Source organism: Aphis gossypii, chromosome 2 (genome assembly GCF_020184175.1).
Source record: "Aphis gossypii isolate Hap1 chromosome 2, ASM2018417v2, whole genome shotgun sequence".
NCBI classification, from domain to species: Eukaryota; Metazoa; Arthropoda; class Insecta; order Hemiptera; family Aphididae; genus Aphis; species Aphis gossypii.
Window position 1 is genome coordinate 53732288 of NC_065531.1, and position 20989 is coordinate 53753276.

At 28.2% G+C, this 20989-nt stretch overlaps 5 protein-coding genes across 10 annotated transcripts in view; 2 read left to right on the plus strand and 3 right to left on the minus strand.

Moving 5' to 3' along the window:
* Window positions 1–1129: 1129 nt before the first annotated feature.
* Window positions 1130–18142, minus strand: LOC114131110 (probable inactive tRNA-specific adenosine deaminase-like protein 3). 2 transcript variants are annotated; one of them, XM_050198974.1, is made up of 4 exons: window positions 17996–18135; window positions 9466–9731; window positions 9177–9384; window positions 1130–2187 (listed from the first exon to the last, which is right to left on the minus strand). In XM_050198974.1, the coding sequence occupies exon 4, from the start codon at window positions 2175–2177 to the stop codon at window positions 1200–1202; it is 978 nt and encodes a 325-aa protein (XP_050054931.1). In that variant the 5' UTR covers window positions 2178–2187; window positions 9177–9384; window positions 9466–9731; window positions 17996–18135; the 3' UTR covers window positions 1130–1199. The 2 variants fall into 2 exon arrangements, with proteins under 2 accessions (XP_050054931.1, XP_027852054.2); XM_027996253.2 differs by lacking the exons at window positions 9177–9384; window positions 9466–9731 and having other exon boundaries at window positions 17996–18142.
* On the minus strand, window positions 3154–5615 carry LOC114131108 (actin-related protein 6). The gene is made up of 6 exons (XM_027996248.2): window positions 5060–5615; window positions 4841–4958; window positions 4523–4715; window positions 4043–4458; window positions 3701–3966; window positions 3154–3639 (listed from the first exon to the last, which is right to left on the minus strand). Exons 1-6 carry the CDS (start codon window positions 5134–5136, stop codon window positions 3513–3515), a joined length of 1197 nt encoding a protein of 398 aa, XP_027852049.2. The 5' UTR covers window positions 5137–5615; the 3' UTR covers window positions 3154–3512.
* LOC114131109 (JNK-interacting protein 1) lies at window positions 5622–15479 on the plus strand. 3 transcript variants are annotated; one of them, XM_027996251.2, is made up of 8 exons: window positions 5622–5904; window positions 12798–12926; window positions 13011–13057; window positions 13329–13499; window positions 13619–13795; window positions 13907–14187; window positions 14701–14888; window positions 14963–15479. In XM_027996251.2, exons 1-8 carry the CDS (start codon window positions 5732–5734, stop codon window positions 15033–15035), a joined length of 1239 nt encoding a protein of 412 aa, XP_027852052.2. In that variant the 5' UTR covers window positions 5622–5731; the 3' UTR covers window positions 15036–15479. The 3 variants fall into 3 exon arrangements, with proteins under 3 accessions (XP_027852052.2, XP_027852050.2, XP_027852051.2); XM_027996249.2 differs by having other exon boundaries at window positions 5623–5904; window positions 12993–13057; XM_027996250.2 differs by having other exon boundaries at window positions 5624–5904; window positions 12993–13057; window positions 14704–14888.
* Window positions 16026–18174, minus strand: LOC114131103 (SOSS complex subunit B homolog). The gene is made up of 2 exons (XM_027996243.2): window positions 18028–18174; window positions 16026–16834 (listed from the first exon to the last, which is right to left on the minus strand). The coding sequence occupies exon 2, from the start codon at window positions 16723–16725 to the stop codon at window positions 16192–16194; it is 534 nt and encodes a 177-aa protein (XP_027852044.1). The 5' UTR covers window positions 16726–16834; window positions 18028–18174; the 3' UTR covers window positions 16026–16191.
* A 161-nt stretch (window positions 18175–18335) lies between these two features.
* Window positions 18336–20989, plus strand: part of LOC114131113 (high affinity cAMP-specific 3',5'-cyclic phosphodiesterase 7A-like) — a 111454-nt gene continuing 108800 nt past the window's right edge. Inside the window, exons 1-2 of one of the 3 annotated variants that reach the window (XM_050198964.1) lie at window positions 18336–18771; window positions 18922–19040. In XM_050198964.1, coding sequence (XP_050054921.1) covers window positions 18982–19040 — 59 coding nt within the window. In that variant the 5' untranslated portion in view covers window positions 18336–18771; window positions 18922–18981. The remainder of the gene's footprint in view (window positions 18772–18921; window positions 19041–20989) is intronic. The other 2 variants (XM_050198963.1, XM_050198965.1) reach the window with 2 other exon arrangements.

A 20989-nucleotide genomic window follows, 5' to 3' on the forward strand; every position in this document is an offset into this window, starting at 1 on the left:
ATGATCTGAGCATGTACTTAATTCTTATTTTAATATCATAAAGACGTAGTATTGTTTTAATAAAGACAAGTCATACTTAAATGTATGTACTTTATTATTACTATAATTCAATTTCGAGTGCCAGAGCGGACACGTTATATTGTTATTCCATGATTCGTGTATAGGATAATAAGGTTACATCAAGTTAATTAATTAATTTATTTATTAAGTGCTCAAAATTTGTTGTTTTAAAAAGCGCTTTCTTTGTTTATTTTTTAAGTTTGATTTGTTTAGACTAAAAACTTAAATTATTTTTAATTTTCCAAAAACTGGAAATGTAGGTAGGTATACCTAATATTTGTATATTCCTTAATTTGATCATATTTTCTGGGGCTCAAGGAAACACACGTCTTTTTTAGAAATGTGTGTAGGCATATTGACCTCTATAACTATACTAACCTAACCTTATCTATTTTATACTAGTTTTAATACTTTAAAGTTAAAACAGTAATTTTTTCTGCTGATGCACCACTATAATTAGTCTATAAATCATAACGAAATCGTTTAATTGCGCGTTTCTTTAAAACGTTTAAAACCGTCTGTTGTAGGTATTGTAGCTGGTATAATACATTAAAATTACTTATGTACCTATTTATAGAATTTAATTTCAAAATTATGCAGAAATGAGTACCCACTTTATTTTGTATACAATGTGGTATATACTTTCACAACCACCTGTAAAAACTATGACATCCATGCTGTGTAAACGTACCTACACTAGCAATCTTAATGACCAATAAATATATTTATTTAAATTAAAAAACATGTATAAATATGATTACTCCATGTATATGTACTGCGATAGCCGATAAGCCAATAACCAAGCTAATATTGATTTATTATGATTAGGTACCTAACTAATGATGTTTTAATTAATTATCTATTTATAAATAGTTAAACCTATTTGTTTTTTTCAATTTAAATGGCAGTTAATAAATATTTCAATTCCATATACCTAGGACATAAGTAATATAGGTACAGACGTACATTAGTAGCTAGATAATGATTATTATTATTTACATAACTCAACTTGTATATAAGTTTGAATGTGTCATTAAACTGAATATTGGAAATAAAATAAATGCATAAATTCAAAAAAATGAATAGGTATTAGGGACCTATTTAAGACAAATATATTTGTTGGAAGATTTTACAATTTTTTATTCTGTGTATTTCATGTTTTGAGCAACATTTTTAGTAGGCAATTGCAATGCTGTAGTTCTGCACTCTTCTTCTAAAACACCGGCGTAAACCTCAAATCGATGGTTTATTCCTTTAAGGAGATGTATGCTGACCGATCCACCTAAGCCTCCGAGCCCGCTGTCATTCTCACATCCATAGAATACCCTCCTTGCTCTGCTGTGCACCAATGCCATCGCACACATCACACATGGTTCTTTAGTTACATACACATCGTATCCTGTGCATAAATATGGACCAGTCTTGTCACCATTAATAAGGTCAGTAGAGACACTAGATGTTTTAGCTATGGTCGACGAAGAGTTCCATGCGCCGCCTCCTTGAACCTTGGCTACTTCATCCACCACACACATGATCGCATGCTTTACAGGGTGTTCGGCACGGAAATCACCACTTTGCGCTACAATTAGATCTTTCGAAGGATCGACTACCACAGCACCCACTCCACCAGCCGCACATGACAACGCTGTCCTCATGTATCGATCAATAGTGGCAAGTTGAAGTTGATTAAAGAATTCACCGCACAATATTGACTCTAGTCGTTTGTCTGGGTGAAAATTACACGGCCACAGCTTACGAGCCTGTAGGTTTTGGCTACATGTTTTTGGCATGAACGCCGGGACAGGTACAATCTTAGGTCGACCTGATAGTCCATTAAAATCAAATCCTTTGTTTTTTAATTCTGCCACACACTGATCTGGATTTAAATCGTTGGCTAACATTAGTATGATTGATTGATTATTAACACGTTTGAGATGAGTCAAAGAATTTATCACAGACAGTTGTCCAAGACTCTTAACGATTTTGCTAGTAGAGGTTCGATTAATAATAGTGTCTACAAACACATTTACTGTGATGATAGAGTCAGTCTTTACATCCTCTGGCAACACTGGTCTCAAAGTCCAAGTTATTGGAAGTCTAGATCGCTTTGGTTCCATTTTAACGGATCTGCAACAAATCATTAATTTATGAAAAATATATTTTTGATTCAAGTTAGGATAAAATAAAAAATAATAGATCAAAAATTAAACAATTAATGTATTTTTGTCATTTTCTAAGTATTAAAATTTGAAAAAGTGATTTTCTTGGTATAGGCGTATAGCTATTGTTTGTTAGCAATAAATTGTATCTAATGATTAATAATTATATTAAATAATATATAGATCATTGTTTGTCAAGTTTTAATGAATGGAATGGATACAGAAACGGTACATAATATAATGGTTACACAAAGATGGTTCAATTGAACAGTGAATGAAGAATATTGTCCAAATATATACTTTTTAATACCTATAAATCCTTGTATAAGATGTAATAACATATTAGTATGCTAAAAATTAAAATTATGATTATAGAAAGACATTTTACTTAATAATATATATCTAAAATGAACACAAATAATAATAGGTATTAAATATTTTAACGTTAAAAAAAAATATTGTTCCATAAGCTAAATATTTTATATTATATTATTTGGAAAGTTGTAAAAAAATTGATATTATACTTCATAAAATAAAATAGTATACATATTATAACCATAGACCGGACCTATGAGTTAAAATTTGAACCGTGATAGAGGGCGTTGGCAGTGATATGAAAATCGGTGCACAATGTAAAAAATATTGTGCATACAATAAAAGATCTATGTATAATGTGAATATTACTATACTATTATAATATGTATTTTATATATTATATTATATTACAATTATTTAATTGTGTGTGTGCATCTGTCACTCGGTCACTTAATCGTGCCCTATATTATGATTCATGATGCGCAATGTTAATAATATAAACAAAGCAGGTCTATGCATATAACATACATGCTAAATTAATCAAGAGAAGGAAAAAATTCAATATTTATACAAAAATATTTTTATTTTACACAATGTACATAATACACATAATTAAATATTTAATCAATATTCAAAGTATAAGATAGCGATAATATTATAATAATTAGTTATTTTTCATACATTCTTTTTATAAATACAATTAGAAGAAATATTAAATCAATATAAAAAATTATAAAAAAAAAATACTTGAGAAATAAACAACAGATTTTAAAAGTTCTAACTATGAAAATAGTATTTAACATAGTCATAAAGTGATTCACTGTTCAAGAAGTTTTACTTTAAAATACGTACATAAAATATAATTTTATTAGTATTTAGTATTTACATACATTTTGTTTCATACAAAATTAAACTAAATTCGTAATATTTATAATTAATAAATAATCACTAATGTTTTCTATTTTCAGTCTTTTGTTATTAAACGTCAAATCGATGACATGCAGAAAATCCTTCTTCATCATATTCTTCTTTAGTCACCACAAGCGAAAAAAAATCAGGATCTTTACTCAGTAAATTTCCTCCATGCCAAGCATATGTAATTGGACTGCAAATTTAAAAAGGAATTTATACACTTTACTTTAGGTAAAATTTATAATTTTATATACTTTTCAGGAACAGTCACTGAAACATCAAATTCATCAGGAGCAAGAGCCCGCACTTCTTTAGTAAGACGTTCTTCAAAACCAGGAAAACAACCATTACCACCAGTAACAATGATGTTGTTGTATAGATGAGGTCTAGTCTCTTCTGGACACAAGTTAATACTGTGAACAATTGCTTCTGATATGCCCATTTGTGGTATCCCAATATCATTTGGATGGAATAATATTTCTGGTATTGTAAAACGTTCATTGTTCATTCGTAAAACTTGCTAATGTTATAAATGATAAAAATTAATATTTACCTAAATATCTACCCGTAAAAATGATATTATAATTTGTACTTACCTGATCTTTATCTATAGTTCTGCTCACAGAAGTCTCGTCTAATGTTCTTATAAGTCCTCTATTTACAGTTGTATAATCTGGTAAAATATAGTCTCTGACAATAGTATTTTTAGGCCATTTCGTTTTCGCAATTTTAAGATCTCGATCAAAATCAGTAGACATGAAACACAAATCTTCTTTGCACTGATTCATCACATATGTTTCTTCCATGACATGTAACTGTCGGTATGATATCACTTCTTTTAAATGATTAGTAAGAATTTTGCCACCAACATTGACACGTAATATTCCAGGCTTGAATTTCTTTTGTAAAATGTAAGGAACAATATGTGTAAAACTATAGCCGGATTCAACAACCAAGCAGCATTTTGCGGATGGTTTATCGTGGTGATAATGGTAACAAGATAGATTTCCAGCTAAAAAAAACATGTTTAATATACTTTTGTGTTAAATAAGTAGATTAAAGGCTATTATATTTACCATTAGTTCGAAGTAAAGCTTGAAACTCATATTCTTCAAAAAATATTTCTGACATTCCTTCTTGAATAGAACTAAAATTGAAGTATGGTTCAGTTACAATTAGTGGCATTTCAAAAAAGTTGGCTTTGCAACAATCTTTACTAAATATATAATCCCACACTGTTTTCTGAATATCCCAGTTTAATAAGTAACCCTAGAAATGTAGTAACTAAAATTACTATCAAACAGATAACATATACTATATTATGTATTCAAATGCATAATTATTATTATAGAGAGTAAACAGTCAACAAGTGTCAAGTGCCATATTCGAGTTACCTTTTGAAAACCCAACATAAAATACAATCCAGATTTGTCTCGGCACTCAGAAAGTTGATCTCCGATAAATGTCCTCCGCCGTTCGCTTTTAGCTTTCATAATGTAATTGGGTATGACCCTGAAAACAATAACGTTAATATTTAAGTATATGGATACCTTACTTACGATTGACAATTTCAACCAGAGCGTTCACATGATCCAAAACTCGAAGTGACTTACTTGGGTGCATCGTCGTCCGTGTGACCGACCTTGGCCGTGTACGCACCGTTGTCTAAAATGTAACTTTTAGTGGACATGGCGGATGAAATTGAAATAAAAAAAAAACCGTCGTCAACGACGCTGCCCAATTACTGTTCTACTTCAAGAAGTCACCCCGTTGGTAACAGCCAACAGCGGCAAATGATGATCACGGTCACGTTATCACTGTTTTAGGTGAATCACGCGGGATGTGAGTGATAACGGCAAGTAGTATTGTTGTTGTTGTCGTCAGTACTCAAAGTGCGCGTCGTTCCGCAATTGGTTCTCAAACAGTGGAGAAAAAAATATATCTACAAGACCGCGCGAAAACACGTATAAATCAATAATACTATTGTTTTTGTAATTAACATTACTTTGATGTGTAATGATAATTACTAGGAAAATAAAACCTTACAATAAAACATCACGATATATATTGAAATTATTAAATACTTCATGTTTATTAGAAACGTCTAACCGAAAAGTCTATACGGAGTGCGCGCGATGGTAATGTAATATATACCACACGGGGTGGAAACGACAATAATCAATACTGTTCAACTTGCGGGGCGGTCGTTCGTGTTTGTGTGGCGCGTCCGTAGAGAAATCATAGTTTTTCTGATGTCCGCGATGAGATAATAATATTATCTATGTATGTGTTATAATAAAGTAATCCTACAAAGACGCAGAAACCGACGACGATCATTGTGTAATATACACGCATGCATATTGTACGCAAAAGCAATGGCTGATTCTGAGTTCGAAGAATTCAGGCAAATATTCGAATCGCTACCCCAACATCTGAGGGCGTCCGCGCAGACTTATACGTAAGTAAAAACTACATTGATTTTTTTTTAAATACTTACGTCTTACACATAGTTATAGGTATCGACACAACCGTTTGTTTTGTGGTTATATATAATATTTAAGATACCTATCCGTACGAATTCTGCGGATATATTATTATGATTTATATAATAGCATATTATTATATTTTTAGATATTATATTTTTTCATATTATGATAAACTGCGGTCGTGTACTCGTGGAGTTTAGTTGCCTACCTGAGATCGGTGTGGGTGAAAGCTATATGAGAAGAGTTTATGTACCTATAGGTTCGCTAAGTCTACCATCCTCTCCAAACATGGATTTATAAAATATATAAATATATTTTCTGAACAAATCCTTAATATTAAGAGGACGTCTGTTTTGATATTACAGCGATGAATTGACCTAATATAAAATTTAAAGGTCAGATTATTATCCTAATTATTATCCTAACCCAACATAGCCTTTTATTGATATTATTATTTTCAAGTAAGTTAGGATCATTTTAAAATGTACAGTTTCAAAAAGGTCATGACTTACTTAAAAATAATATCAATAAAGGCTACGCGGAGCTCTACTTTTTTTTTAAAAGAAAATTAGGGCAGCAGAAAGAGTGTGGCCTGATGCGGTTTCACTGTTCGTACTGTTAAACTGTTTACCCATTGTTGGAGATCTGAAGGAGAAGTTTATGGGTCATGGGGACACAGCTCTTAGTATTTTTAAGTTTATTTTTTATATTTAGGAATGGATATACCCATATCCCATAAAACTGCTAATCATTTTGTGAACCGTTTTCATTTATAATAATTAATAAGGATTTTCGAAAAGTATAATATATATATATATAAATTTATATGGAATTTTAAAAAAAAGAAAAAGACTTGTTTCTTTATTTTAGAACGGACAATTTTTATAAGCATGAAAATTTTAAAATTTTTTAAGCAAGCAGTTGTACCAACATTAAAATCAATTTTTTTCAAACGGTAACAACTATGTATGTTTTTAATAGATTTCTAGTGCTTTTTTTTTTAAATGATGTTCAAATCATACATTTTAGTTCACTGGTTTATATACTACAGGACCCTAAACTTTAGTAAATTGATAAAAAGATTTAGTTTAAATTTATTGTATTTTTAAAGCTAAATAGTAAATACATATTTTTAAGTATCTTTTAATTCAATTCCACACCGTTTTATAAATTTAATTTTAAAGTCTTACCAGACATATATATATATATATATAAAAATAAAATAAAATATTTTTTGTGATAATTATCTACAAAACTATTAACGTATTTTAATATATAATTATAAAATAAGTAGGTAAATACTTACTATATTATTTTATGATCATAATAAATCGATTAATTTCGACTGTTTTTTACTTTTTACTATAAAGTCATTTTGTTAATTTAAAATAGTTTAAATTTTAATACTCAATTAGGCAGATAATGAATATCATAATATTCAATTATTATTATTATAATAATATTGGAAATCTTTAATTAACACAATCTTACAGATACCTACCTACTATTTTTTTTTGTGTCTGATAAGATTTACAATTTAAGTTTATAAAAAAAGTGCGTAGAATTGAATTAAAATAAAGTTAAAAAAAATGTATTTAGCTCTATAAATACAATTCACTAAAAGTAAATCTATTAATCAGTTTACTTAAAAAAGTTGATTTTTTTGGTACAACTGCTTGCTTAAAATTTTTTAAATTGTTACACACAAATTGGTCCTTTAAAATAAAGAAACACATTTTTAAAATTCCATGTTACCGATTCATAATAATTTTAAAAACCCACGTACAACGACATAAGATACACCTGTATATAGAGTAGGTTCTTATAATTTGTAATCAATAAATCTTAAATACATAACATTTAACATTTCCCCTTATATCCGTATTGTCTACAAATTTTTAATCATTTATTCATACATTAATATATCGCAAAAAAATATGAAATAAGTAGGTACATACTACTTACATTGTTATGGAGTATGAAAAAAGTATAATAAGTACGAAAAATTAGTTAATAATTATTAATTTTTTTTTAACTACAAATGAACACGATTTGCACAATAATTACTCTTCTCCATAAATAATAATTTAGATATAGATTATCTTAAAATCCAACGTTTAAATTCTGAGGCATAGTAATTAACCGCTCATAATGGTGACATTTTTTAAGATTTAAATTTAAATTTACCACACATTTACGTAGGTATATCTTATACATAAAACATTACACGCGTTATTAAAAATGGTTTATTTACACTGCAAGTCCGAAAATTAAAATATTGTTAATATATTTCTAATTGAATAATGCGAATATTTGAATTTATAGTATTATTACTACCACTTATGCTGTTAATTTAAATTTAAAATAATTCATATAGTGTTGATTAGGTATTTAGAAAATTAGTCACGTTTTAAAATAGGTATATATTAGAGAAGAATACATAAATATACGTATGTATCCAATGAAATTGGAAATAACACAAAAAAACATACCCAATTTACAATTATAATAAAATTTGAGCTTTATTTGATTTGTAGTCACAAAAAATACTATGTAGAACGTAGTAGGCAACTAATGTTCACCAAGATATATTTGCAGTTCATTCAAGAGTATTGAAATGTTTAGTTGTTAGTGTTTAACTTTACGGAAGGATGTTGTGCATGATAATGAGTCAAACAACCCACATTTCTGTAAGAACCCTCAAAATTATGTCATTGAAAGTAGGTATGATAGTTCTTTTACAACAGTCTTACATGAATCTTATTTCTTTTTCGTCATAATGCTCATCCACCGAATTATGTTTATTATTCTAAATTTCTAAACGAAAACCATTTGAATACTCGTGCATATTTTACCGTATGGCGTATATTATTAAACCTATAGTCAGTTATAAATGTTGGATATTCATTGCATTTTTTCACAACTAAAAGTTGAATAACAGTACAAATTTTACAATAGAACATGGTTTTTAAAATTATATTTCTGTTAAAAAATAAAATAAAAAATTATCAGAAACGTGGTAATAATATGATCAACAAATAAAAAGTATGTTATTTGCACAGTTGAATACAAATATATGTGCTAACCCTGATCCTTAACTGGAAGAGTATAAATAATGTTATTTGCAAATAAAAAATTAAAAAACTATATTTTGAACCAACCTTAGTTTTACTTAAATATGGGCCATAGATTATTAGAACGTACTTATCATAAGGGCATTGTAAGTGGACTCATACACGCTTACATTATTTAATGCTACTTGATAGTAGAATTGTGTGACGGGTTTGACGAGGCTCTAAGTTAGTTCACTTAAACATCTCCGGCCGCTCTTCCGTAATTCCACGGAATACTTCCCCGGGCGAGCGTGCCTAGATGAGCTCCCGGGAATCAAGCATCTGTTAACTTCTTGTGCGTTGAACCATTTTAGGCCTGTTGGTGAGCTGCCCATGTAACTAGATCCGAAATGAATATCTAATCAGCCCCCTTCTACTAAGACGGTAGTAACACAACCACCACGTATATGGTATACGTACCATACCCCAGGACACTGCATGTACACGGTAGAACGGCAGTCCCAGAATGGGGGTTAACATAACTCGTATGACATGAGGTCGTCCCTGGTTGACGGAGCGTGGTGATTGTTAGCTGTGAAGCGTTTGATCTACGAGGAGCTGATCTCCGGTCCCCTACGACCTACATGGTACAGTTTTAGAATCCGATATTCGAGGTACTGAAAAACCTGATTCCCACGGACGTAGGCTGGGACGGCGCGACCGAAGTCTCTGGCACGGCTTTTGTCCTTAAAAGTGGTACAATATTTTTTAATAGTAAGATACAGACTAAAGACAATTATTATTGTATATATGTATGTTTAACCCATTATTTGTTGTTCATTATCAGTTATCACCATCTAAAATTTACACTATACGATCTCGCTACGGCGCTATATTGTCTAGGATCTAGACTCTAGGCTACAAATGCCAGTGGTTTTCAAGCTGGGGGCCGCGGCACACTGGTGTGCCGCGAGTATCCACTTGGTTTGCAGCGGCGGTTTTTTCATAAATTACCGATTGCGTTGAATTGTGATATAAGAAAATAAATTAATAATTAATTTAAAACAATTTTGTTCGTCTAAAAAAAGACCAGTGTGCCGTGTAGTATAATAGAAGTTTGAAAACCACTGGCATATGCAATAGGAACCTTTTAAAGGTAAATACTTATTTTCTTGATAAGAATTAAATGATTCAAAACAAACATGAGCTTTAAAAATCTTAAAAAAAAAAATATTTGATATAAATAATAAAAAATACTGCAGTTATGTATGTTATATAATAATATCCTTCTCTATTTTTCTTTAGGATAATGTGGTAACTTTTGTATTATCATAGTTTCTACATTAATCATTCACTGTTTTCACATTATAAGTCACGAGTAGGTCACGTCTTCTTAAAAACTTATAGGTAACTGTTACTTTTTTAATGTGTGATATTTTATGTACTATTTTCGAAATAAAAAATACACTAGTTCAAGACTTACACCACTATATTATAACTATTATTTTATATTTTAACTTTAAGTAGAACATTTCGCTTCTTTGATCTCTGTTGTGTCAAAATGTTTTATTAAAACATTTTCGTATCGTAGTCAATTGGGATAGTATGCCTAAATAATGTACAATTAATACGATACTCTTAAGTCAGTATACATGGCTAAAGTATCTAACGCAAAATAATATTTTGACAAGATTAACTGAGACGATTATAAAAAAGTTGTCTTTGATAATCATTCGATTATATTAATTTGATATCTGATGACCAACTACCTATATACTTAGTATAATAATTGAGGTAGGTATGCATGTTAATTAAAATATACTTTTTGAAGGTCAAGAGAGTAGAAAATCTTATTCTCTAACAGATTTACTTATTAATATTTATTATTTTTAAACAAAATAATATAAACGTAAACAACAAAATAGGTGCAATAAATTAATGAGGAAGTTATTACCATTGATGACAGCTTACTGTTGTTTGTTACAAGGACGTGTATGTATGAACTTGAGTAGATACCTAATATATTATTACATACGATAAATATTATTATGACAAGCAGCAATTAAATTTGCTTGATTTTAGAAGTCTTGTAATGTCTTTGTTTTTATATAAAAAATCAATTTAGATGCTAAAAACCATAAGTAATGTTAATATAAACAATTATTCTTTCATAAGTTAGGTATAATATATTAAATCAGTACAAAGATTTGATAATACCTATTCCTACCAACACCTGAACAACCCACTTATTAAGTTGTTTTAATTGATAAAATGTTAAAATGTGTACATCCTACACTTCTTAAATGTGGCTTGACATAGGACACGATATTAGAAATATTTATTATATTATTTAACATTCAAGGTTTTGACTCTAAAATACTGAACATTGTATAAAATAAACGCAAATTTTATTTAATAACTATTTTGGAATCGTACTATTTGTATTCATCTTATTCAATTAAGCACTTATATAAGACGTGATAATTATAATACTGTAATTTGAACGTAAAAGTTAAGTTCTTGATTTTTCATTTAAAAGATTATCATTTTGTTATGTATTTTATAATTATACTATATTTATATGATTTTTCAGTGTATAGTACTGTATATTATATAGTAATATTAAATTTAATATAGGTATCATTTGATTTGATTATTTATCTAATTATCTTTAAAAAAATCGCAGATAAAAACTTGATAACTTAAGGTAGGTATGTTTGAAAAAGTTGAGATGATAAATAATTATATTCCATGGTTTATTTTTTTTTGATTAGGTATTATTAAACTATCTAGGAAAATTAAAAATAATTTTATTTATTACCTACTTACACTTTATATTTATAAGTAGATATTTAAAAATAGAGTAAATATATCGTACACAGTACACAGCATTAGTATAATATAATTTAACAATAAAACATTATAATATAATATACCTACTATAGTATTTGGCGACTGGCAGTAATTACTGGTATTATTTCTTTAATAGTAGTATAGTATGTACCTACATTTTATGTAGGCAGTGTTATATAATTAATAATAATAAACCAAGTACATAGGTAGTTTTTTGTTAAAGCATTTGTGTAAGGTGTTCACAAATTTAATTATAAATTTTCACTTTGAAAAATGTGTTAATAATTTATGTAATGCAATATTGCTATATTGTATATAACACGTGTTGTCTTTGTCTTAAAAACGTACAACATAGACACTTAGTGTTATTAATAATTAATATTTAAACTTACTTTAATAGTAAAATTAAAAGCTATTACAACACAACATAATATGGTTCTGGTGAATGAAAATTGCTATATTGAGCGTTTTTAAAACAGTGACAACACAATATAATATGCGGGCGTGATGTCGTCTAAACTTCAATATCTAACAATCATCCATTCATTGTTAATAAACAGTACATACAACATATTAGGCGCAGGGACGGCTTAAGATATTTTACATGAGTCCCGTTACGATTCTTTTATAACCCATCTACCAACCTAAAGAGTAGTTTGTATAAAATAAGCCTCCTTCTTTAAAATTTACATTTATGAATAAACAAATCTTTCATTATCACTGTTCCGTATTATTTTTTTTTAAATATTTTCATGGTAGTATATATATTATTTCATTCATCAATTAAACATACTCGTATATTCTTACACTTTAACATATTATAATATCTAATCTTTAGAAAAATAAGTTCCTCGCCCAATTTGTGCATATACCTACATAGGTATCAACTTTTTTATATAATAAATTACTTTAGTTTAATCATTGTTTATACCACTAATAATAATATTTGTCTATTTTAGTCTAGTTCACGATGTATTATCAGACGAAGAGTCAACAACTGAAGCTAAAATCAATAAAAATGTAGACACCAATAATGCTTTTAATGTGTTTTCCGTCTCAGACGACGATCAAAACGAGCCAAAGAACAAGTAAGATATTATATTAGAAATATATATGAATTATGTAATAATAATAATAATATCTATCTATGATAGTCAAATTGTACGTTTAAGGCATGAAAAAAGAAGAAGAAAATTGCCCGAATTACCAAAAAATAGAAGTAATATTTGTTTTATTTCTAATAGTAAACCAAATGTCTTGTTTAAAAAAAACAATAAGTTGTCAAAATTCAAAAAAAATTCAAACGTTGTTTTCAGTATTTAATATTATTATACACTATATTATATTAATGATTATCACTTTTAGAGTACGATAAAAACAAGAATTTAATTAATAATAACAAAATATTGATTTCAATTAAAGGGACATTTGGTTATTCGATTAAATTATCATTTGACTAACTTGAATAATTTATAAACACTTACAATAAGGTGGTTCGGTGTTAAGTTTGGCTGATGAATTAGGAGAAGTATTTTCGTCAGACTGCAGAAGGAAATCGTTCGTATCGGGAGTAAGAGATTTTGAATGTCGATCCCCAGACTCAGGTATATCGTTAGTTCATTCGCCCGAGAGAGCCAAATCTAGTTCACCACAACAAATCGGTATGTGCCCAATACCCACTAAAATAAATATATTGTATAGTAATATGTATCTATTATACACATACTATGCTTTCAACTTATCGGAATGAAACTTTGATTTGAAAATAATTTATGTGCAGATACTCCGACTCCAGCGTCTTCATGTTCATCAAGTCTTCCATTATCCCAATTAGAGCTGTTAGAGGCCACGCACAGAGGATTGTACAAGTTCGTTCCTAGGCACCGGGACGAAATGGAAGTAGATATCGGTGATCCGATATACGTGCAAAAAGAAGCCGAAGACTGTTGGAGCGAAGGTACTTACATTTACTGTTTACTTTCGACGGAAGTATTTATACTAACGCCAATGTTAATGCCACTATAATATCATGATATTATTGTAATTATACGCATTGTCGAGTTTTTAGGAGTTAACCTACGCACTGGCGCTCAAGGAGCGTTTCCGTCAGCGTATGCAGTAGACGTCGAGTACACGGATTTTGATTCTGCGACGCCCAAGGTGAAACGAGAACGGTTTCTTTTGGGATACATGGGTTCGGTGGAGACAATGTGGCACAAAGGCAATTCCGTATTGTGTCAAGCCATACGCAAGATAACCGAAAGACCCAATTGTAAACCACAATCATGCATACTTGAGGTATCAGACCAAGGACTTCGAATGGTCGATCGTGCCAAATCTTCTACAACGGTAAGTGCTGCACTGTTTAGCATACTATTTATACACAACTACAGTACGTATAGGTGAACACGCAGAGGCGCGAAACAATTTTTAAAGGGGACAAACCTTGAAATTTATCAGTCGTCATTCATTAACCATGACTACCATTAATCATTATAAATTCTATGAGTTAAACATACAATATTACAATATAATCATATAAGTACCTAAATACCTATATAACCTCTACCAGCAACTACTATAGAACCTATCACCAATTTTTTTTTCTTTTTTTTTTGGGGGGGGGGGGGGGGAGGAGAAATACCTTTTGCACGAGTTATTTGCATTATTATGCATACATAAAATACTGCATGGACTAATTTTGAATATCTAACCCAATTTAAACTGCACACATACCTATAAATCACTTTTATTATGAAACTATTATTTAATTGATGATAATCAACGATATTTTTGAATACTTGTCTTAACTATTATACTTATATTATATTACCTTTATAAATATTTTAATTTTCAATTTAGCAGACTAGAGATTCGAGTACACCATGTCAAGATTATTTTTACTCTTTAAAAAACGTATCGTTTTGTGCGTTCTACCCGGATGACAACCGATACATGGGGTTCGTTACTAAACATCCGACATGTCAGAGATTTGCGTGTCACGTGTTTAAAGCAAACGAATCGTCGAGACCAGTGGCGGAAGCGATCGGGTAAAGGATTTCACACGTATTTTATTCGTTCAGAAATAATACAAATATTATAAACACTCTATTCGTTTTCTTAGACGTGCTTTCGAAAGGTTCTATCAGAAATACATAGAGACAGCGTATCCAGTGGAAGACATATACATCGAATGAACGGAAGAAAATACCATGGCCGTCGTCGTCGTGTAACATACTAAAATATGTGCGGAGGACTTTGTGATGTTTATAGGCGGACAGAATCGTTTGAAAATTATAAACGATAATCCGATAAACGAATTCTCGTTAGAGATATTGTAATGCATCAGCGTTCTCATGAAACAAATTGAACATGTGATACATACCAAATATCTAATGTATTTCATTTAACTAGATCAGTATTATCTGTTTTACTCCTTTTAAATGTTCCCAAATACGACTTAATACATATTTTAGTCCCCGCGACAAGTTCTAAACAATCTCATTAGGAATAAGGATTATATATTATATTGTATCTAAATGGTTATTATAATGTTTTTATCAATTAACTTGTTAATATTGAATATTTGAATATTTCCTAGCTTTAAATACAAATCAAAATATAATTTTGTTTAAAAAGTTTTAAGTCGTTCATTTTATTAATTAATACATATCTAATGTAAGTATTAGATGATTTGTAAAATATTGAACCAAACAACTATCTATATGCAATGATATACTTAAGTGGGCATATTATAATTTTGTGGACCCAAGTATAAAGCAACATTCTAATAATTATTAAATAATAAGTAGATAAAAGAATAAATATAATAAGGTAATTTAAATTGTATACAATATTACTACCTATGCACGATAAGAGGAGTAAGAAAATTGATATCCTATGAGTAGTGCTATAGGATATAATATGCATAACATAATATACATTATTATAAATATAGGAGATAGTTTTGTATCTATTAGTAAAATCTTCTGAATTGTGTATAACAAAGTAATTAAATTTTAAATTGGTATTTAGGTTAAATATTTCATTTTTTACGTGGATATAAAATAACATTATTTAAAATACTAAAAATAAGATAAAATATTCAAAACATAAGGATATAATACATCATAGTCATCTATTAGTCAAATAATTGACAGTAAGGTTTAAAGAAAAATACACACATATAAATATATATTACTTAGAATTTTTTTTTAAATAAGGATGTACATAGTTAATTACAGATTAATATAAAACTTGAATATTATAATACGATCAAAAATGAGTTAATATCACAGAATTTTTTAACCAACTCAAAATACAATTGTATAACTAGTTTAATCAGTTATTAAATTATTTTCTTTCTGGCCTCATTTGATTTCTAGGTCCACTTTTTCCATTGTTACCTTTGAACGTATTTGGTTTCATATTTTGTTTTCCTACACCAGTCCGTCTTGCATTACTTATTGTATTTCCATTGGCTCCAGGAGGTGGTTGAGGTGGAGGTGCATTTAGGTTTACTTCACTCATATTTACAGACTCATTGAATGTCATGATAAAATCACCAATTTTTTCAATTTCTCCACTTTTACCAACATACAGAGTAAGACAGTTTCTAAAATAAACTGCATAAGCTCTGTGAACACGTATAATGTCACCTGGATATAAAAATGAACCGGGTTCATCCCAGACTGAAAAATTAATGCATGCTGAGCTATCGGCCACTTTCACTGTTCGAACTTCATGGTTATCTTTGAGTAGTACAGCAGGATTTACTTCTAATACTATGCACATAACAGTTATGTTGTTTACATTATTTTGAATGTCTTTAATCAGTGTCAAAGGAGTATCTGGATTAATGGGTTTTGGTTTAGTTATATTCATCATTTTTAAATAACTATTTTTTTTTTTTTTTAACTAACTATTTTTAAATTCAATTACTTCTAAGCTATTAATAAGCTAGATGTTACCTAATTTATTATTAGGTATGTTGTGTCTGAAACAATTAAAAACAAAACAATAAAAATTAAAACAAAAATAAAGAACTGTTTAACTTCACTTTAAATTAAATTCAAAGATAAAATGTTTAACTTAGGTATTAATATAACAATTAAATTGTAAGAAAATAATAACTTCACTACATAAATAAATAAACAAATTAAGAAAATAAAAAACTTCAACATTATATTACAATAATATACACTTTATCAATAAACATAGACTGAGAATTAATCATCCAAGTTTAGTACTTCTTAATTAAGTTATTTCTATTACATTTGGTATCAACTTATTACAATTTTTTTTTTACCTACCTAATATGATTTCTATAGATATTTTAATTTAATTTTTGTAAATTTCCATATTCTGTAAGACTATTAACTATTAAAGTATTACCTAAACTAATACTTTTTTTTAGTAAATAATAAGTTATGGGTCTTCCAGGAACATATATTATGTGTTTGTAGTTTGATAGTGGTTTAGTAGAAGGCGTATTTTTTTTATTGGTATTAAATTAACAATAATAAGTTCACAAAAAAAGAAATAATTTAAAATCCCAATGAGTATTTTAATAAATATAAACTTATGAAGTTGGGAAATATTAGTACTTACAATAATTTATGTCATTGTTTACAATTACAATTAAATAATAATGCTAATTTGAAATTAGAATATTTTTTTTAAATTTGTTTACTTTAAGTTACCTATTATGTAATATATAGAAATATTAAACAACTACCTAATTAGTAAATAAGTTTAACTAGAGGTATCATGGGCTATGATTTAACATTTTAATTAATACAGGTATTATATTTTAGGTACTTACCCAACTAATTCAAAATCAAAATTAAAGATAGGTACCTAATTATTATGAAATGTACAATATTACAATATATTTGATAATTTTCAAAATTGAATTAATTTTAGACAAACAACTAATGATAATATGCGCTTAAAATTAATATTTGCTGTTTTTAATCAAAGGGAGTAAATCCTCATTTCAGTTAAATCACATGTAGATTGAAAACTGTGGTTTAGTTTTTAAATTTAATTTTTATGTTAAACTACACTAGTTCGAAAAACTGTCACGATAAGAAAAAAATTACTTCGTGGTTTTCAAATTAATAAAATTAATTGATAATTATTGGATGTGACTTACCAAAAGTAGAGAAATTTAAAGCACTTGTGTACCTGGAACATTATCCGGAAGTCGAATGTTTGGAAACCGTCATAACACCGGGCGTTTGTTAATGACAATTGAAATCGAATCAAGACTTAAAGCATTTTGAAGGCGGTCGGATTTTTTTTAAAAGAAAATTAAATAATTAAAAGTGTGAGAGACTGGAGTCCAACCTTATTACTTCGTAAGGTTTTTTTTTTTTAAACAACACTCCACAGTCCACGATAAGACGACGGTGTTGTGATCGTGTGTTGATAATAGCCAGTGGGGCCAAGTTGGCCGAACGCGCAATTTCAATCAGTTGGATATCTTAACCCGTGATAGCAGCATATCGGAACGTGCGCTGGCCGCCTGATAGCGATAATATTCTAAATAATAATATTATTTAAAATGTTGTGCTTGGTACCTACCTACTTAGTATTTACTTATTATAGAGTAATGAGAATTGTTGCTAACTACTAACATAATTATTTATTAGTTCACTACGTTCTACGTTCGTATACCTTCTATTTCCGGGTGATTTTGTCTCTATTTCAGTTCGGTTTCAGTCTTTTAAGTCTTTTAAAACATTTAAAAATCCATATAAAGTTTAAAAACTGGTTGAAAAATAAAAGAATCCTGTATTGTTTTTTGAAAAAATTAAACAAAAACTTAAGTTAATTGTTATTATGAATGTGGTGAGAATCACAGAAATTTGAAAGTCGAAATTGGATCAGAGCCATTTGTAGAATATAACATAAAATAGTACAAGGTAGGTATGTTGTTTTATTGTAAATAGTAATTTGATTCAGGTTTTCTTTCAATTACTACCTCGCATGGAAAATGTTATTGATAGTTATTAGTTTTTTTAAGTAAATCAATTAAACAAACAAACTATTAACTTTTTCACTTTTGTTTTCACATAGGACCAATGCGTTTTATTAGAATGGTTCCCAAATTGCCGTTAGACATTACGGTTCCTCAATATGCATTGCGAAGACGAGGAGCAATATGTGTTTCAGCTATTGTACGTGACTTATACGAGGTAAGGATATCATATAATTATGGTTAGAATATGTATAGATTAGTTTTATGTATTTGTATAATATGTTTTATAAATCTATATTAATTTGTAACTATAATGCTTACCTACTTAGCTGTAATACATTTATTGAGGTTAACAGTTTGATTATTGTCAGCTAATCAGGGATTGAAATATGAATATGTCTAGTTTATTATGAACTAATTAAAATTTTGCTTACGTATGTAGTAACTCATTTAACTATACTATTTGAGTTGTTAAGAAATTGACATTAATCTTTATATCAGTACCCCTACTTTATGTCATTTTAATATTTAAAGATATGATGTATTATAATTGAATAGGTACCTTTTAATAAAGTTATTATTTGAATAAAAATTAACTATTTTTTTTAATCTTAAAGATTATTAGGGAAACTTAATTATTACCATTTACTATATTTTAGTAGATATTCAATTTTAGTGATACAATTGTATTTACATTCACTTATTTGCAACTGATTCTTCCAAGTATAATTTTACTTATCTGGGAAGTAATTTAAGTCAATAGGTCACATGATGATTTAAAGTGAGTATTAAGATCATCTGTTTATAGATAAGAGATTTGATCTAAATATAAAGAAAAATATTACATTATTAATATGTTTACGTATTCTTTTCCTTAGTAAATCTTTTTTTTTATTTATAATAAAGTTGCTTTTTACAGGTGACTAGTTAATTATAAAATACCATTATTTTGAACCTTAGTTAATCTTATTCAGGTACATTTACTTACTTGAATGTATTCTGCTATTGTGATAATAAAATATTAATTTAGCTGCTTGACCTTTCTCATCAATAGATGTATAAAGCATCTTTTTTATTATTCGGATAAATATTAGGTATGGTATTGTGTAATATTTCAAAGAATAATACACTTAATTTAAAATTAATTGACGATAACTTCCCAACATATCAAGGTTTTGGGTTTGTGTTTATTGTACCTATATATTTGTGTCATTTATCTAAATGAAAATATAGAATCTGTATATTCATGCTATATATTACCTACCTATAGTGTTGAATGGTTTAACTAGAGATATCTTCTGGTTATTATAGGTATAAAATAATAATGAGAATTCATTATAAATTTGTCTATGAGTATACCGATTTGATTAAAAAACTTCGAAGTTTTCCAAGACGAATTTTTGAAACTTGAAATAAAAAATATATTTTTTTATGACTTAGGAAAAATTTAAAATTATGAAAAACGATTCTAGGCATATACTTTTAGCATATATTTTTAAAAATATTTTATTATACATTCAATGTTTATACTGCTATTGCCTAATTGTTTATTTTTACGGTAGGTTAAATTAATTTTTTCTACAAATAAATCGCATTTATATATTACAATTTAATATTTGTAATATATTATTATAATACGTAGGTATGTAGGCATTGTAGGCTATGTTAATGATATTTTATTTTAAAGTAGAAGGTATTACTGTATCGTGTTTTTATTTTTACCTATGTATTATAAATTATAATACATAAAAATAAAAAATATTTTTTATTACGAAATATTACGTTTTGAATGAATGTACTTCGTAATTAAGTACCTAGTTACTGTAACGAAAATCGTTCCTATATTTATTCAATATATATTTTTTAATTGATTTGATATAACTTTAGAAGAATTTTGTTTTAATTTTTCAATTTTTTAACTTAGAACATAATTATCAACTTATACAAAAAACAATGAAAATAAAATTGTTTTATTTTCAATAAATTTATCATCATGTATTTATATCTAAAAATTACTAATATGAATATTTGTTGAACATTTAATTCGACGTTTATTTTTGAACAAAAATAAGAAAATAAAATCAATTTAATCAAAAATCTGTTTAGCTTAATAATTCTCCTTTTTTCTTTTGATTTTTTAATGGTATGAAAAGTACCTGGACCCCA

Bases quoted from the DNA above. Each gene is read 5' to 3' on its own strand.
- LOC114131110 (XM_027996253.2), bottom strand. From the start codon at position 2,177: ATGGAACCAAAGCGATCTAGACTTCCAATAACTTGGACTTTGAGACCA.
- LOC114131108 (XM_027996248.2), bottom strand. From the start codon at position 5,136: ATGTCCACTAAAAGTTACATTTTAGACAACGGTGCGTACACGGCCAAG. The intron at 4,959-5,059 runs GTAAGTCACTTC...TATTGTTTTCAG, and splicing joins ACGGACGACGATGCACCCAA to GGTCATACCCAATTACATTA. The intron at 4,716-4,840 runs GTAACTCGAATA...CTACATTTCTAG, and splicing joins TTATGTTGGGTTTTCAAAAG to GGTTACTTATTAAACTGGGA.
- LOC114131109 (XM_027996249.2), top strand. From the start codon at position 5,732: ATGTGTTATAATAAAGTAATCCTACAAAGACGCAGAAACCGACGACGA. The intron at 12,927-12,992 runs GTAAGATATTAT...TATCTATGATAG, and splicing joins CAAAACGAGCCAAAGAACAA to TCAAATTGTACGTTTAAGGC. The intron at 13,058-13,328 runs GTAATATTTGTT...ACTTACAATAAG, and splicing joins CGAATTACCAAAAAATAGAA to GTGGTTCGGTGTTAAGTTTG.
- LOC114131103 (XM_027996243.2), bottom strand. From the start codon at position 16,725: ATGATGAATATAACTAAACCAAAACCCATTAATCCAGATACTCCTTTG.